Source organism: Ambystoma mexicanum, chromosome 12, assembly GCF_040938575.1.
Source record: "Ambystoma mexicanum isolate Mex_15411 chromosome 12, UKY_AmexF1_1, whole genome shotgun sequence".
NCBI lineage: Eukaryota > Metazoa > Chordata > Amphibia > Caudata > Ambystomatidae > Ambystoma > Ambystoma mexicanum.
In genome coordinates, this window is record NC_090936.1 from 208,572,026 (window position 1) to 208,591,274 (window position 19,249).

A 19,249-nucleotide genomic window follows, 5' to 3' on the forward strand; every position below is an offset into this window, starting at 1 on the left:
AGACCATCACAGAAGGCAAGGGGAGTGCGCAAACAGCTTCCTAACGTTAAACCCTCTATGCGGCAAAAGGGAAGCCGAGAATAGGAGACCAACAAAAACATAGAAAGAGAAGGCAAAGACGAGCGCAAACAGCTTCCCAACTTGAATTCCTGTATACAGCAGAGTGGAAGATGAGAATGGGAGACCAATGAAAAACGTAAACTGAAAAGGTCACTGGGAACGCGAACAGCTTTCCAACGTCAACCTCTGTATTCGGCAGAAGTGAAACCGAGAACGAGAGCATGACGAAACCAAGGCCCCAGAAAGGCAGTATCGAAGATAATCACCCAAGTCAATGCCATGACCGCTAACGTTCCTCGACATACAGAGAAGTAACGGGGAGAACGCGAGAAGCGGGGGGCTGCCGGGGCAGCAGAATACTAGAGGAAAAACTCATCCCATTATTCATAATGAGTTACTTAATTCAAACCTTTGTAAGTGGAACTATGTAAAGTGAGAAAGATGAGATTCAATAATCATGTATGGGAAGTCTATGAAGACACAGAAAGAACAAAGACCAGATAAAGGAGGGAAGAAAAACCCATTCCAGTACTCACAATGAGTTGTTTAATGTAAACCTGTGTTATTGGAACTGTTTAAAGCTGATAAAGAGGAGATTGAATAACCCTGTGTGGAAAGTCTAGGAAGACTTTGAACAAATACTGGATAAAGGAGGGAATTTACTATATGTGCACCAAGATGAAAAGGGGAGAAACTGTGGGATAGCATCTTGTAATAAAAGAGGACAGACAAGTCCATCAAGTGAACAATATAGTTCCAAAGCGAGAATCCAGGAGACGGGAAATACCAAGTGGTAAGAAACCACAGCCAAGCTGAGCAAGTCTGGATCAATAGATTTTGAGAGGTCTGAAACCTCCAACAAGAAGGTCAGAAAGTATAATGAGGAAAGTTGGGACAGATACATCATTAAAAAGAGTACAAAACCAAAGACTGTTGTAGAAAAACTACAAGATTTAATCCAAGCGATAAAGAGAGACTATTACAGAAGACTGCGCTAGACAAGCAGCCCACGGACTAGGGACATTGATGCAAAGAGAGACTGTCAGAAGATATTGGTACAGCAGGAGACTCAAGCCAATCTCCTGGACTTGTTTAAGTTAGTTATCTTAGTGGTAGGGTCAGGTAGAATTTGATTTGGACTGAGGACTTTTCTTTCTTTGTTACTTCCTGGTGACAGACGAGCACTTTTAGTTCCTTGAGATAGGTAGGGAACTTCCTCTAGAAGTAGGAAAGATAGGCCTTTTTCTTATAATTTGAATAAAGGTGAATTAGAATGTCCTTAGAGTCCGACACCACCTTCTGACCCACCACACCCTGTAATATGTATACATAAGAAATTACAGACTACAATTCTTGACACAACAACATTTGTAGGACTTAATAAGGACTAGTCAAAACCTAAATTTCTCTGAAAATTCCAGATATGGTCAGCTGAGGAATCAAAGCACCCCTTGCCAGCCCAGCTCATGACATCCCATGACTCATTACAGATAATGTTACAAATGGCATAATTTCCATAACTGCATTCATGAACTATGGGTATATTCCACATAACCTGGATCAATCTTCAGTTTGCTGTCCACATGCCCACAATAAAAAAAAGGTATGACCTTTGGCCATTCCTACTGTAGTGGTGGTCAGTCTATACTGCAACTGGGCCATGGACTGGAGCAATAACCAATCCAGTTCCACCACCTAGATTACCAACAGAGTAAAGCCGGCAGCCAGGCCCAACCAACTTTAATTGTGAGCGGTTGATCTGCGGCTGTGCTCTAAGTGTTATTCACCACCACACAGTGGTCAAGTGCATGAAGTGACCATTCCTTGTAGCTATTGCAGAATCCAAATGTATAGTCCCCGCCTGCATAACCATGTGTGTTGTTTTGGGAGTACTGTGTACTAGGAGAGGTATAGGCAGATGAGCACTCAATCGCTTTTTCTGCAGAGGTTAGGAAATGGTTGTAGTCCACAACTATATAGATTGTATTTAGGTAGTGAACCTATCATTGTGACAGTGCGCAGAAACAACCTCAAAAGGTGAGAGTTATTGTGCTCTTTCTGTCTGCATGTCTCTCTCTCTCTCTCTCTCTCTCTCTCTCTCTCTCTCTCTCTCTCTCTCTCTTTCACACACACACACACACACATCTTTTTATAACATTCCTGTGTGGAAGCTTTCAAAATATTATCCTGACTGAATTTCATAATGTAAATATTTCACAAAATGTCTTCTCTCTTTCTCCATTCTGTTCCGGCTTAGGAGAATATTTTACTGTGCAAGAAAGGCCAGGTTGCGATCAAAGTTATTGACTTTGGATCAAGCTGCTATGAGCATCAACGAGGTTTGTAAATATTTTAACATGTAATACCAGTGTATTCATTTTCTACAACACATTGACATGCTTTTTGAACATTGCATTCCAGTTTCTCATTGTCATCCAGGTTTACTTTGCCATGTCAGTTCCCAAATTGTTCTACCATTTATTCCACAGTAACCATGTTTCAGGTAATGATGTCCCCATAGATGGATCTCCCCAAACTCTTCACAAGTACAAGCCATGCAGTATTGGTATTTGCTAGATAGGCGGTGGCACTGCCCGGAATGTGGGAGTGGATTGGGTACCTGCCAGCTAGCAATCCCCCACTATATGTCAAGTTTTATCACACACACATACACGCACACACACACAAAAACACAAACGCACAGACACGCACGCACGCGCGCGCACACACACACCCAAACACAGACACAAACACACCTACACCCTAACACACAACTCGATTTATCTTTCCCTGTAGGCAATCACTGCAACCCAGTGGGGTGTGGAATACCTGTGTTTCAGCCTTGTTTTGTTCCTCTGTCTAGCAGCAATGGCTACAAGATGGAAGCAAGCTGTGAGTTAGAACCCAGTAAAATTAAACAATGATGTCTGTGATATCACTCTGTCCTATCTTTCTTCCTGACTCATACAGTGCATGCTCTGGTTGTGGGTTGGAATATGTTTAAGGCCACTGGTGGCGTTTGTCACAAGTAGGGAGCAACAGATAAGCTTTATTCCAGAAGTGAAGGATGATAAAAAAAACAATCAATTAAAGTAAAGTAAGCATGTGCACCACTCTAAATAAAAAGCTGCATAATTTAGTATTTGGTTCAAACCAGTGCCCCCAGTTGCACTTCTGACAAAACATAATAACCAAACAAAATACCACAGACATCTTTCCTAACTGCAGAGTGAACTTTAGGGGTAAATAACGACTTTTATATGTGGAAATTGAGTTTTAATAAGCAAACAAATGCTATTCCTTAACACAGTTTTATTGTTACAAACGTCATCTAATCCAACATCTTTACACTACAGAGAACAGATCATGTAATAATACAATGCATTTCGGATGGGAAAATCCTTCATCAGGGACATTTCTGCAAAATATATAAGTAAGACCCTATTGAAATACCTAAACTAATACTTTTAAACCGAAACTTAGCTCATTTCAAACAATTTGAATAAAAATATCTTACACTGTAAGCATGCACAAATTAGAACTGCTATATAGACACAATAATGAGTGATTATGATAAGAAACACCACTCGTTACAGTGCTTTCATATGTTGCTCAGGAGCCAAGTATGAAACGTGGACACAAGTCAGACATAGTTTTGGCTAAATACCCATTCCCTTATGTGGATAAACTCTCACAGAGCAAATAGTGGTGACATCACTAAATAAATAATTAATTAAATACAAAAAACACATATAGTTTTTAAAAGACATACACCTCAAATTGAGATTCTGTATATGGACTTTCTACAGTCTTTAGACACCAATATCTATGGCCAAATAATGTGTTTTTGAACCAATGAGGTACTTAAAACTATATTAAACTTGTACATTGAAAATATACAAAACCAAAAAAAGGGTTGCCAAACAGTATCAAATAATATAAAATCTACACCCCAAATAAAACTGAGGTCTTTAACCCACATCGGATTCAATAATATACCTTGTAAGTAGGAAATAAATAAACTGCTTATGTAGGCATGAAAATTATCAAACACTTATTCCAAATTGCCCCCATGTGTGAATGGTCCCTCACATGAGGTTATTAACGTGATGATGTAAGCATGCAGCTGCAAATAAAGGTGCAATTTTAGCACCACAATGCAAACATTTATAAAGTGATTAAATCCAGTCTGGAAAAAAAAAGAAAGGAAAGAAAAAAAAATGCAATATATAAACTGGCAACACATCTGTGAACAATTACAAACCAATATCAATGTAAGCAATTGATATGCATAAACTTCACAAATAATATACATATTCCAAAATAACAAGGAAAAATGAAAGATAGAACTACACTCCAAAAATGTATATTATACTTATCCAGTTCAACTTGCAATTAAATTCAATAACTCCCTTCCACAAATGACAGCACACTAACCCCAGTATAAATTAGCATAATGAAAGCCTTATACTTTTAAGCATATCAGTATATTATGTACATGTTTGAATGCTGATATTAATATCTTACACATTTCATATGAAAAAAATTTAAACACACATAAAACGCCCATAGGCTCAAAAAAGAGACTGCAGCTGCAGTTATAGACATCAAGTCATGTTGAGTCTGCATAAAACTATTCAAGAAAACAATGTAGAGTGCATTCCTGATTCTAACCAGCAGGTATGACACTGTCCAAACGGTCAATCCGGAATGCTTCGCTCTGATTCAATAAACATATTAATTTTAAATTACGTGACATGGCATCTAATGCTAAGTAACCAGAGATTTTCAATTGCGTGTCCTTAGATTTGAGCGATGTTCATTCCACCAAATGTTTGCTTTTCTGGTACATTGTCCAATATTATACATTCCACAAGGTAAGCATATACAGCACAATAACATATGAAGCATTCCAAATAGCAAAACAAGGAATATTGATTTTTTTCACCTGTACCTGGATGATACACTTGTAACACTACTAGAATTGACACACTATAAACATGGCAATGCACTATGCCTATTGTCTTAAAAATAGGCTATTGTAACTAGTTTGTGTTTCCAAACTAATCATGACATGACTTGCTATAAAACTTCTTTTTAAGTTTTTCAGTTTGATAACCTCCAAACGCGATAAATGTAACCACAAGTTGTTTGGAGCCTTCTTCTCCATTGCTCACTATATAATACACTTAACTCCAATAAGTTGCCCATGTATCAAACATTTCAATGTACTAAGTGGGTGAAAGCTAATGTGATTGTGTACATTTTTATTGTCAGTTGGTTTGAAATAAAAATGTGTCACACATTTCAAGGAAGAATAATATCTATATCTGAAAATTGGACCCCTGTCTTGCCCATAAGTTATTCAAGTGCTCTGCATCCCACTCCTTAAAATAGGGGGGATCTAGTTCCTCTACTACATACATACACATTTTTTCTGAGCATATACATCATCCATTGCACCCTCACTTTACCCGTTATTCTACAGCTGGTGATGAGCATATGGGGTTTAGCAATTAATATCTAGATAATCTCTGGGCTACTATACCTGCGTCGCTATCATCTTTTAAGATGGCGATCATATTGGCCAATGCCCAAGAATGTGTGCAGTGCCACGCACGTATCTATGTTTCTGAGGCTTGTGGAATCAGCTTAGATCACATGCTGTGCATAGGCCGACATCTAGTGGAAGCTGCGGAGTATTACAGTTGTTGTTTTTGAAAATCGAAAAGGGACGTTGACAGGGCGTGCCAGTAATACTATGCCTAGTGTTACGTCCACTGTACCCATGGTCCTTCATTCATTGAGGTCCCTCAGATTGTTTCTTTCCGCCATTTTAGATGGGCGCTTAGAGCGGAGTTCTCCTTTCTGCTTATCGCCATTTCTTATGATCAATTAATGATAGTTTATTCTTACTATGCTTTATATTCACTGACTATCGAGACCATCCAACGCCGGTGAAGAATAAGTAACGACCGTCGAAAGACTGCTGGAGATGGATCCGTTCTGGCCTTGAAAGGACACTACAGGCTTTGGCCCACGCAGTAGGGAGAGAGGAGGGAGGACATTCTAGAATGTATATAGCCTTACTCATACACTACATTCGCCTAGCTGCCGTGACAATACATTATGGAAAGGACCCCCTTTAAATTGTGCCCCAAGTGCAATAAAAAGTTTCTGTGGGTCGATAAACACCTTGTGTGTAACCTGTGGCTCCTGCGAGACCACGTCGAGGGTTCTTGTCGAGCGTGTAGACTCTTCAAACCCAAGACATTGAAGGATCGCCTTACTAAACGCTGGGCCCTCCACACCAGGCAGCTCAAGGCCATGGAAGGCTCAGCAGACAATGCCGGCAGAATAATAGCAGAGGGGACAATTATCAAACGTCATGCTTGGTTGCACCAATCAAGCTTTAAGCCAGAGACGCAAGCCACCCTTATTAACATGCCCGTTGAGCCAATGTGCTCTTTGACAAGGCCGTTGAACGCCTTAAAAACAGCCAAAGAGGAATACGATACACTCAAGTCATTGGGCCAACTGACCAATAAAACTACTGGCAAGGGGAAATGGCAATTTCCGTCGCTCACCCAGCCAAAATTCCCAGAGGGGTTCCAACTATAACCAAAACCAAGGTACTTCATGGGGAAACAATCAGGGTCACCTCTCAGTATTACCCTAGAGGACTGTGCAGATCCCACGGTCGCGGTCGGGGCAACTCCTGCTGAGGTGGTACGCCACCTCAGAAGCAGTGACTATCTGCTCCAGGTGCCCTCCCATGTCTCTCCAGTAGGAGGGCGCATTTCCAGCTTCACCGACGCATGGGGGGGGGGAATCAACTCAGACAGATGGGTGCTGTCCACCGTAGCAGGCGGATATTGTATAGAGCTCCTCAACCAACCCCGGAAACATTGCCCACGCGAGAAATCCCACTCCACGGAAGACAACACATCCTCATTGAGGAAATCGCCACGCTGCTCCAAAAGGATGCCATTGAAGTCGTCCCGGCCAATCAGGTAAACATGGATATTTATTCAACCTACTTCCTTGTGCCAAAGAAAGATCTGACAATGCGCCCAGTATTAGATTTGCGCCCTGCAAACAAGTATGTCAAGCCACAAAAGTTCTGCATGACTACGATACAAGAGGTAATCCCCCTGTTAAGAAAGGGGGACTACATGGCAACACTGGATATGAAAGATGCCTATTTTCTTTTTTCAATGTATCCAGCGCACAGAAGATTCTTGCGTTTCAAGATAGCAAACCAGCACTACCAATTCAAGGTGCTGCCCTTCAGAATAGCGTCTGCTCCAAGGGTATTCACGAAGGTACTGGCAGTGGTGACAGCACACTTCCACAGAGAAGCAATCCCACTGTACCCTTACCTGGACGACTGGCTGATTACAGGGGAGTCTCCCCTAATTTGCAGACAAAACATTCAAAGAACCATCAACGTTCTCTTTCAATTGGGCTTCTCCACCAATGAGAAAAAATCAAGCCTAGTGCCAAGCACGACCAAGCAGTTCCTAGGAGCTGCGATAAATTCTCAAGAGGAGTTTGTCTGCAAATACTGCATTATCAAGCCGGCCGCCAGATAAGCGTACCCAAAGCAATGCGTTTGCTAGGTATGATGGCATCTTGCATTTACCTGGTACCTCGCCTGCACATGCTTCCCATGCAGGAGTGGTTGGCGAAACAGTGGTCTCAGGCAAGTGGTCAGTGGGACAATCTAGTGGTTGTTTTGCCTACTCTAGTACAGAACCTTCGCTGGTGGACAAGAGAGAATCTGCTGAAGGGGAAACCCCTCCACGATCCAGAAGTGCAAGTTACTGTCACAACGGACGCCTCACTCACAGGGTGGGGGGCTCATTACCTCCATCACACAGCCCAGGGTCTATGGTCTCATGCAACAGCACAAAACTATATCAATCTGCTAGAACTGCTAGCTGTGTTCAAGGCCCTTCAGGCGTTTGAGTTTCACCTGGCGAACAAATCAGTGCAAGTCGTAACCGACAGCACTACGGCGATGTTTTACATCAACAAACAGGGGGGGGACACGTTCTCCACATCTGTCCAGGATTGCGCAGAAAATGTTAAAATGGGCACTAAAATGAATGATTTTCCTATCGTCAAAGCACGTAGCACTGGAACTCAACTCTCTGGCAGACTCACTGAGCAAGGATCCCCTACAAGAGGAACACGAATGGCAACTAAACGTAGCGGTCGTAGAGCACCTCCTCTCTCTTTGGGGTTTCCCCACAATAGACTTGTTCGCTACAAACAAAAACAATCAATGCCCCGACTTCGCGTCCAGGTTCTCCCAGCCAGGCTCCAAGGGGAACGCCCTATGGATGAACTATTCAGGGAAATTTGCTTAAGCTTTTCCCCCAACACCTCTCATGAGGAAGGTGGTGAACAAGATCCACAAGGAATAGGTGACGCTCATCCTAGTTGCTCCTATGTGGGAAAAACAACCTTGGTATCCACATCTGCTCAAACTGGCAATGTGCATTCCCATCAAGCTCCAGTGTCGGACCAATCTGCTCACTCAGCACGGAGGATTAACAGTGCACCCTCAACATCATTGAACTTGGCAGCATGGCTCCTGAAGTCATAGAGTTCAGACATCTTAACATGCCACAGAGATGTATGGATATCCTGAAGGAAGCAAGAATGCCTAAGACTGAGCTCTGTTATTTTGACAAGTGGAGGAGATTTGTAATTTGGTGCCAGTCAAAACAAATTAACCCCATAGAATGTACCCCATCCCACATTCTAATTTATATGCTCCACTTGCTAGATTTGGGGTTAGTATTCAACTCTTTAACGGTCCACCTTGCAGCCTTGCCAGCTTACACCACCTCCCACAAGAAGCTCTCATGGTGGAAGGTGCCCGTTATTAATGCATTCATGGAGGGAGTAAAGAGACTTCACCCTCCAATTTCTAACCCGCCTCCAGGTTGGGATCTCAATGTTGTACTCGCTAAGCTCATGGGCCCCCTTTCGAGCCGATGCCTAAGTCTAGTTTTAAACACCTGACTTACAAAACTGCCTTCTTAGTGGCTATAACTTCCATAGGAAGAGTTATTGAAATACAAGCATTCTAAGTGCAGGATCATTTCTTCACCATACATAAGGACCAGCTGGGTTTGATTACTCGCCCTAGGTTCTCCCCTAGGTTCATCTCTAAGTTTCACGTAAACCAGTCGATCGAGCTACCAGCTTTCCTTCAGAATCCCACCTGCTCTCCTGAGGTAAAACTCCACACACTAGATGTGAGGAGGGTGGTCCTCTACTATGTAGAAAAGACCCCTAAGGAAAACAGACCAACTGTCTGTCTCCATAGCAACAGGCAGAGAAGGAGAACGCATTTCTAAAAATACCATCTCCAGATGGATAGTCAGATGTATTCAACTGTGCTATTCTTTATCAGACAAGACACTGCCTTTTACGCCAAGGGCTCACTCCAGGAGCAACTCTGGCTTTCATTGCAAATGTCCCTCTAGACAGCATTTGCAAAGCAGCTACATGGAGTTCAATATAGGCCTTCACTCAGCATTACTGCTTTGACACAGCATGCGATCTAAGCAGATTCCACAAGCCTCAGAAGGGATATATTACTTACCGTAATCGTATTTCTGATGCTTGTATCTGCTTAGATTCACATGCGCCCACCCTTCTTCCCCTCGGACAGAAGGTGCATGGATGCTTATGAGCTTGTCTATAACATATCTGCTTAGATACTACTTTACTCACACAACACTTCATGCTACCTCATGTCAGAAAAATAACAATCTGAAGGATCTCAAAGCGTGAAGGTCCATGGGTACAGTGGACGTCACACTAGGGATAGTATTACTGGCATGCCCTGTCGGCGACCCTTTTGAATTTTGAAAACAATAACTGTAAAACTCTGCAGCTTCCACTAGATGTCGGCCTATGCACAGCATGTGAATCTAAGCAGATACAAGCATCAGAAATACGATTACAGTGAGTAATGTGTCCCTTACTTGTTTTATATCAGGTGTATATGGCAATCCGTTTAACTTGATTGACACCTCAGTCGCATAGCCAGTGTAGTTACAATTCAGATTGGATATCATCAATTTTCATTCATTCAGTCACCGGCCATCACCCGTTCCAGGAACCCCTTTCAAGATGGCAGGCTCTCTGGCTTAAGTTCCTCAGGGACAGGCAGCGCCGCTCACGTTTCAGGTGATGATCATAAGCTTTTGATCACGTGAACGTGTTAAATTTATTCACAGGAAATCTGCTGCATCGGGGAGCTGGCAAAGTAACACAAGGCATTGCACTTCAGGTACATAATTATGGCATACTTATTTTGACCTGAATTGCTATCACGGGGACATAGAGTTCCCATACAAAGGTTCTTTGCCCATATTTTGTATTTATAGGCAATGCAGACCAAACAAGAATATTGTCAGTGGAGATTGGCTCCCAACTACCCCTGCACACGGTCTGCATTTAAGGAGTACTTTGAAAGACTGCTCCAGCCATTCCCTACCAAGTATACAACGCAGCTGAATGCTTATAGCACAATAAGGTCAGTGCTCCTAACCATAGGTCACGCCTGGGCTCACTGTGATCTGTATGGCAAATTTGAACCCATTGGGCCTCATTACAAGTCCGGCTGTAGCCGTGCCAGTAAAACTGGCAGGCTGTCACAACCTTGAGTGGTCGATGGTATAACGCACTCCGAAAGCGACACTTCACTCGAAAGTCCCGGAACTGACGTATAATAGACTTTCCCCACAAGAGCCCGGAACTGACATATAATAGACTTTCCCCACAAGAGCGCAGCCTGCAGGATAATAATGCACCTGACAAGCCACAGGCTTGAGTGAAAAGGCAGGAGCAGCAACAACAGAGCTAAGGAAACAAAAACAATAACAGCAGTTCATAACAGCAGCCTGATAAGTCAGTCCTTGTTTTACAACCACCCTCAATTACCCACTCTTACCTGCTGATAAAAGGAGAAAGCCAGAGTCCTACTTGGTGCCAGTAGAAGTGAGTGAAGTGTTTGATTACTTGTTGATAGTTCAGAAGATCCAAAATCCAATATCCAAAGTCCAAAAGAAATCACCTAACCTGAACGGCACGAGGGCACATACTAAAGCAAAGTCCAAATCAATCCGGTGGTGATCAGCAGAGCGTCCTCAAAAATAAATATGACCATAACAATCCATGGAAAAAAGAGACAAATGGTGAATGTAGGAGAGCGTCCAGGGGTTTGCCTACTTTCCAGGGTAGTATTCCACAAGGAAGCAGCAGAGCGTCCTTAAGGGGTGCAGTAGGAAAAGAAAACAACTATAAGGGAAGTGGCAGGAGAAGTTAATAAAAGAAACTGACAAAGGAATGCCAAGCACAGGAAATGCTTATCAGATGGGTGTCAAGTGCTAAAAATAGAAACAAAAAAAAGCTGACACGCAGAGCGAAATCAAGAAGCCAATAACGTCAATGCAGAAGGGCTGAGCAGGAAGATTACCGTAGATGTAAAATCTAAGCGTCCGGTAACCAAGGGGAAGCAACAACGGGGACCAAGTGTCGGATCAGAAAAGGGCAATTCCAAAGAGCAGAAGTCTGTGTGAGCGAGCCGGGTCAGAATGCCTGATTCACACCGAAGAAACAGGATAAGGCACACTCATAAACTAAGCGGCAGGAACTCACTTAAGGAGCACCCGACCGCGGTTTGGAAAACATTAAATAGACGATCTACGTGAAGATGCGAAAAGCACGTTACGTGCACGTCACATGATCGCTATGGGCGAGGTTTGCTGGGAAATGTGGTCCGATCAGGACCGCTGATCGTGTGGCGCTGGGAGAGGCGCCAGGGCAACCTCCAGGTGAGGTGAGGACTAATCGGATGCCGCCACACAGGGGACCAAGGTGTGACACAGGCTATCGCTGGACTTTCGATTTTTACCGGTGCCTGGCTTGCCGGAAACAGTGGGGGATTACAACCCGGGTGTTCCTTGAAGTCAGGCGCCGGTAAATTGTTATATGCACTCAATGGGAATGATGCCAACCCCCCACCAGTTCTGACCTAGCGGGCAGGCCAGCTCCTGCCCGCAGCCTCACAGTGTGCCAGTCCGGTAACAACGGTGCCGGTAGGCTTACCAGCACCATTGTTACCAGACCGACACACTCGTAATGAGGCCCTTTGTTTGGTTCTTTCACACGCAGTTGGATTTCTACTGCTCACATTTCCTGGCTGCTCCTACCTGAGTGGGCTTGGACAGGTCTGCAGGTAATTAATGACACTTAGAGTCAGCTTAATAATAGATTTCATTATGGCCATGCAATTGTAAGGTAGCATGTCCACTGATAGTTTTTCAAATATTATGCACAGCCCATTGACCTGTTCTTGGGGGGATAGACCCCTGGAGAGTCTCAACTGTACTTTAGCTCACTGCGCTTTTCACAGAGGAGACATTTCCATATGCATATCAGTCTTAGTCCCACCCAAAGGCAGTCCAGCACCGAAATGCCTGGCAAATCTCCTCTGAGTACCATCAGCAACCCCAGACACAAGTTTCAGGCTAGTCGGGACTCATCAGTGAGGTGGAGCTGTGCCTCTCTGAGCAAAGTGAGCAAGGGGTCCAGGTTTGGCTTACCCTGGTAACTTGGGGTGAGACCCTAAGTACCTAAAAATTAGCAAAAGAAGTTCTGCTCACTGTACTTAGAGAAGCACAGCTCCACCTCACTGATGAAACCCGACTACTCCGAAACACGTGTCTGGGGTGGCTGTTGGTCCTCTTGTTCAGAAGAGAATTACCTACCATTTCGCTGCTGGACTACCGACGGGTGGGACTAAGACTGAAATGTGTATGGACATGTCTCCTCTGTGAAAAGCGCAATGAGCTAAAGCATGGTTGAGACTCTCCTGGGGCCCATCCACCCAAGAACAGGGTGGAGGATTATTTTGATAGCTTTAAGAAGCCATTATGAAAACCATATAAAAAAAAAATCAATCCAAAACCCAGAGGCTAAATCCTAACAGGCCTAACCAATCCCAATAACACATAGAAGTATCAAAACCACTAAGGGATAATAAGAGTCTGAGTTAACCCGAGAGGGCAGCAGCAAGAGGGTGTGTTCTTTGCTTCTTCCTGCTTGAGCAGAGAGAATGCCACTTGGTACAAGTTGGCTGCCCCTATGGGGTAAAGACATAACATAATTTTCTGTAGGCTTTCTATGCAATTCAGTACGTAAAAAACCTTCTTCGACATAGATGGACAAGTCCAGGAAGGCAATCCTAGATACTGAGTATTCAAAGGTAAAATGAATATCTGTATACATACTATTCAGCCAATCTACAAATAATAGGAGAAATGTTACCGGTCCTTCCCAAATCATTAGTATATCCTCGATATACCGACGATAGACCTTGATTTGGTCTCTAAAGGGGTTGAAAGCTCCAAAAAGTTTTTCTTCTTCAAACAAGGCCATGAAAATAATGGCCAAGTTCAGAGAAAACGTACAGCCCATGGCCGTGCCTTTACATTGCAGAAAAAATTCTTTGAATTTGAAAAAACTGTTCTTCAAGACCAACTCTGCCGCTTTACATAAACATTCTGTGGGCACCATATGAGGCAAAGGCCTTCTATTGAACATCGTTTGTAGACACTGGTTAGCTCTATCCTGAGGTATGTTTGTATGGAGCGCCTCAATATCAAGTGTGACCAATATCTGAGTGGTAGCATCAAATGCTACCAGATTGATTACATCTCTCGAATCCAAGAGAAACGTTGGAGTGGCCATCACCAAGAGTTTAATGAAAAAGTCTATGTATTTCGATAAAGGTTCAAGTAGTGAACCACATCCCGAGACTATAGGACGTCCCGGCGGGTTTTCTGTATCTTTATGGACTTTAGGAATAATGTAAAAAGAGGTATCCGCTCTTCCGAATAGTTAATAAATTCCACTTCTTTTTCCAAAAGGAAGCCCATATGACTCACTTCTTCAGTGAGATGAAATATCTTAGATTTAATCATCGCTGAGGGGTCCTTCGTAATTTCAATATAGTGGCCAGGAATATGTACCTGTTGGCGTACCCTTGTTGGCGTACCCTTCATTTTGGGGCTTAAGCATCTCCTTCTTAGTCTAAGAGAAATTAAGGCTCCGCATTAGTAGCGGGGGCCGTAGCCTATAAAATCTCTCTCCTTCTCTCATCTTGGTGAATGACTTGAATATTTGACTCGTTTGAGTCACAAAATCTTATCTGTCAACCTTGTGTTGTTCTTAGGGACGGAACATATTCTTGCGAGCCACTGCGGGATGGAAGCATAAATACCCACATCTCTTTTCTTTCTTGTTGTGCCATATTGGACACATTAGGTAAGTCCGGTGTCTATACTTGTGCCTTAGTGGCCACGGGGGCATTTTGTACCTTCACTTAGTTATGTCTTTACCCCATACGGTGGAACCTTAGCGGGAACTCAACATTTCCTATTGCGGGAATTAAATGCTGGAAACTGCTAAATGGAATTGATAGCTGACCCAGCCATACTATAAAGGATTTTTCCTTTTCCTCAACTAAGGTTAGTTGTGTTCTTCCAGTAACAAATAGCTGTGTATATATATATATTTTTTTAACATATAGAGATGGACAACATTTAGTTGACCACCACTGAAGCTTGAGCAACCTTGTGGTACTCCATTGCTTGTATGGGCACACCTCGGCACAATGTAATTATTTGGTGATATGACTGGGGTTATTAAGGAACTAACATAGGATGCTAGAACTGCTCTCTGGACAATTGCTGGTGTGTACACTGTCGTTGACTCGATTTCACTAATTTTTGGACACCAATCCACGATAGTTGCACTCTATCTTGGTGACTCACACGATATAGTCTATAGATATTCAATCTAAGTAGTAGAAGCAGCAACGGCAGGGTACTGTTTATGTGTATATATATATTGGTTGTATATTTGGCTTTTAAACTATCGTACCATGTTGGCATCATAATATAGGGACTTATGAGTTTACATCTCCCATTTTTCTTTAGAATGTAAATTTGTGTATCTCCTGAAGAAGACGTCACTAAAATAGAGTATTACATCGAAACCGGTAGAGAAACCTGAGATGAGGTCGTGGTTGAAGATTCTGAAGACCCATCTCAACCATTTAGCTGCCTTATCATCTGTTGTGGCCAAACATTCTTTCTATAAACAATCTTATCGATGAATTATATGTCATGGTTTTTATAGATTTTAGATATTGTGTATCTTTTGTAGTTTTGTATAAATTGGATGGTTGACGTTTGCATGTGGATGAATGGATGTACGATTGAATAGGATGCATTTTGTCATTGCATTAATGTGTTCTTAAAGTTTTTTCCTGCTATGTGAATTGTTGCCATTAAGTGCAGATTAAAATCATGATTTGAGTCATACATTTAAATTGTATCAGGTTTAATAAATTTCCTTGATACCCATTTGAAAATCGTTTCCTTTGGATGTCTTTTCTGTGATCTACTGGTCCATATTAGACCAGTATGCTGAATGCTCAGAAACCATGTCATGGAGAGACCTATCCAAATAAATGCTGAGATGCCAGGAAATGAGCACGCCATAGATGGTATCCTGGGTGAACATGCATTATGATGGCCACTGGCAGTCCAAATGGCGTCCTCTACAGCGGAGCCTGTTTGGGGAAGGGCACAAGGTAGTTGATGAACTACTGCAACACAAATATATTTTTGAACTCTTCTCAAGTTTTTCAACACAACTACATATTGATGGCATTTGGAACATGATTGGCTAAATGGCAGGGGGTTATGTTATGTTATCCTCTGTTGTACCAAGGTACAGCACAGCTGACACCAAAAAGAAACCTGGCGCTAAAGACCGAAACAAGCCATAAGAGGTTAAACAAGATTTTAGAAAAGCAGAGATTTTAGAGCCCTTCTTAAAGGCAAGTGGACAGCCATAGTGTTAAGCACAGTAAGAAGAAAGCGATCATTGGAGCGCAACAAACGGCCAGGAGCATACGGCCGAAATTTCAGCTGTAGATACTCGGGTCCTACTGCCTGGAAGGGCCTTTGTACAAGACACAGAGATTTAAACTGCACACGTTTGACTACTGGCAGCCAGTGCAAGGCCCTCAGAATTGGAGTAATGTGCTCCCTAAAGGGGAAACCGGTTGCAAGGTGAGCAACTGAGTTCTGTAAATCTTCAGCTGAAAATGACCAGCCTGACAAACCGAAATAGACAGAGAAACAGACAGTTTAACCCCCCAGATTCTTAACAACAGGAACAGCAACAGGAAAAGAGTAAAAAGAGGACGTCCAAAAGGATGAATACCAAGAAGTGTCAGAACAAGAGCCCACCACCAACACGTCAGTTTTATCCCCAATCAATTTAAGCCAATTGTCACTCATCCAGCTGCCCACGGCCCTCAGCTGAGTGGCATGGGTAGGATTGAGACTGTCCAGCCGAACCAGAATCTGGGTATCATTAGCATAAGAGTAACATCTGAAGCCATGGGAGTATATAAGAGCGACAAGCGGTTGGATGTAAATATTGAACAGGGTCGGAGAGAGAGCAGAACCCTGAGGAACCCCACAAACCAAAGCAGAGGCAGTCAAAAGAAAAGGCTGCAAAGAAAGACATTGTGCACTGAATAGCAAATTAATAATTCTTAATGTTTGCCCAAATAATTCAGGATCATGTTTTAGGATAATTTTGCAGATGTTCAAGAATGCCCGATAACTTAGAAGGTGTGGGTCCAGATGGGTTATGGATTTAATACATAACTCGATGTTCCCCATTGAGGAGAGAATAATACACCACATGATCTGTCTTGTTCCCAACCTACAATCTATGCATCCTTCTCGAAGATTGTGAAGATGGCGTTGGGGTCTTATCCCCCTAAAAGCCTCTGAAGGATCACTGGGCGGATTTGACACATTCAGCCTGGTCTGGAAACTGTTGTTTTTAATCCGTGGAGTACCTTTAGTGTTTCGTTTCGTAGTTCACCTGGTCGTCCACCAACTGTTTCAAAAGACCTTCGGGAAGCATACTACCTGGCTTCTTGGGACCAGCGGTTTAGAGTGTCGGTTAATCCACGATTCTAGGACTCTCTCCAGGTTCTGGAGAGAAGCCCTACCTTAGTCAACTTTTAGGAAATATATAGTATTTCCCTTACACCCTTGATCAACCTGGTAGGAGACCATTTTATCCCCAACAGTTTGCATTTTGCATAACTTAATTGGAGGGCAGGTCTTCCGCTATACCATAGCGTTCATTTTTGGAGCCTGAGATGTGTTACTTTTCTCAGTCTCAGTGGAATTGATTCCCCAAAGGTAGAGGGTTCATCCTCTTAACATGACTGGAACACCAATGGTGAAGGAGGTTGCTGTGTTTCACGTTTCAGGTGAAGTGGTGCATTTGAGAGGGCAGGTGACTAGAGAGGGGCTATATTGACAGGTATGTGGATTCCCCATGGTAAAGGCATTCACCTGGCACATCCTCATCTGTTGGGAATGTACCACTAACCCAGTTATTCAATTGTCTATTTCTTCTTGGGCAGATGCTTACATCTCAGTGGATCAAACAGAACTGTAGGTGTTAGGTAGGTAAGTAGGCATGTACAAAGGAGGCTCACGCGGTTTGGTACATTTCAAGCCCTCATTCAGATTTCTCACAACAAGGGAAAGAAATTTCATTTTAGTCAGTTATCAATTGAAAGGTTAAAGGTTGCCAAATTCTGCTTCGCCCAGCAAGGGGCTAATCCATAGGTATCAAATGGGTTAGGTTTCACCAATTAAGTTCCAGAAGTCTCCAAAAGCTATCCGGCAAGCAACTTGCTACCCTTCTCAAAGTTCCTTGCTTGTTCACTTTTCCCAGCCACTCTGTTTCTAGAGGCACAGTTACAGTGAAAACTTGGCCTGAAGCCTCCTTCTAGACCAAGTAGGTATTATCGAGTCGTCTCTGAGTGGGATGCACTGTTGTACCTCACTGGACTCAACATTCCTCAGCCTTTCTTCACTGCTAAAAGTCAGCTGTGGCTGCACATCCTTGTTGCTTTGCATCAGGCTTTCCTCCTTCTTTGAACTTAGACTCTACCACCCCCCTCAGGGCAGAAAGACCAACTTCTCTTTTCTGAGAGCAGTTGATCAGTCCCATGTAGAGTCCCTAACCCAAGTTTTTCGGGGTTTGTGACTCTACATGTTTTCCCAACAGCTGGCTTTTGCACTTCTCCCACTCTCATTCACTTCTGTCTGGTAGTACATTGCATGTTCTTTCTTTAACAGGCAGTAATGTCTGTGGTAGGCAGTGTGTGAATCTACTGCTGCAGGCCAGGGACTTTGTCGATGTGCCTGGGGATCCTCCCCATTCACCCCCAGCCCCATCCTCCACTGACTCAGTAAGGCACGCCCCTAGTTGACCCTTTTAGTCGTCATCAGAGCCAATAAGGTGACTTCATCACATGGACTTTATTTTACAGATCCTGCTCTATCCCACTTTTAACAACATATATCACACTAGGGGAACTGAACACCTTCATAACTAGTTCAAGAGTTCTCAGAAAACGTTCATTCTAAAAGTCGAGGATTAGGGAAATACAAAGAATGACACAACCTTTTGCAGACTTGTCTCACCTTGGACTTTTCTGTAGTTCCCAGGCAATTGTCTAGACCCGGAAGGGGATTGCTCAACCACAACAGTTCTCCCTCATCCCAAATTAAGAGAGCCGGTAGCCATTTCCAAACAAACTTCCAGTTCCATTGAAGACAAAATTGCTTTTTCATTTAAGGGAAAATATTTCCCTTCACCAGGCACTGCTAACATGTATGGTACTATTGTTAATACTTCGTTCAGAACATTAGGAAAGTTATCCCACCACTGAAAAGGGGCTTTTGATGAATCAGTTCAGCTAATGCAATGTTTCAAGCTTGCTACTGTCTGACCAGGGATTTTTCAAAGGGAAAACCAAGCTATGAAAGTATTGTCTTTGCAGAGGAATACTCTGCTGAGAATTCATTGTTACAGGTTCCCCAAGGACACATATTTTTCAGTGAACCAAAGAGTGTAGAAAGCTTAACCTAACCTATCTGTTTCAAGTGTTGAATTCACACTCTGGGGAGGCAGAAGCTCTCAGATCAGTGTAGGCAGCTTCAGGGAGGCTCAGAGGAACACATCTAAAATCCAAAATGCTGGACAA

The 19,249-nt window shown here is 43.0% G+C and overlaps 1 protein-coding gene across 2 annotated transcripts in view; it reads left to right on the forward strand.

Moving 5' to 3' along the window:
* Nucleotides 1-19,249, forward strand: part of DYRK4 (dual specificity tyrosine phosphorylation regulated kinase 4) — a 1,198,302-nt gene that overhangs the window by 740,498 nt on the left and 438,555 nt on the right. For both annotated transcript variants that reach the window (XM_069628321.1, XM_069628322.1), the window contains one exon: nucleotides 2,318-2,399. In XM_069628321.1, the coding sequence (XP_069484422.1) occupies nucleotides 2,318-2,399 (82 nt within the window). The remainder of the gene's footprint in view (nucleotides 1-2,317; nucleotides 2,400-19,249) is intronic.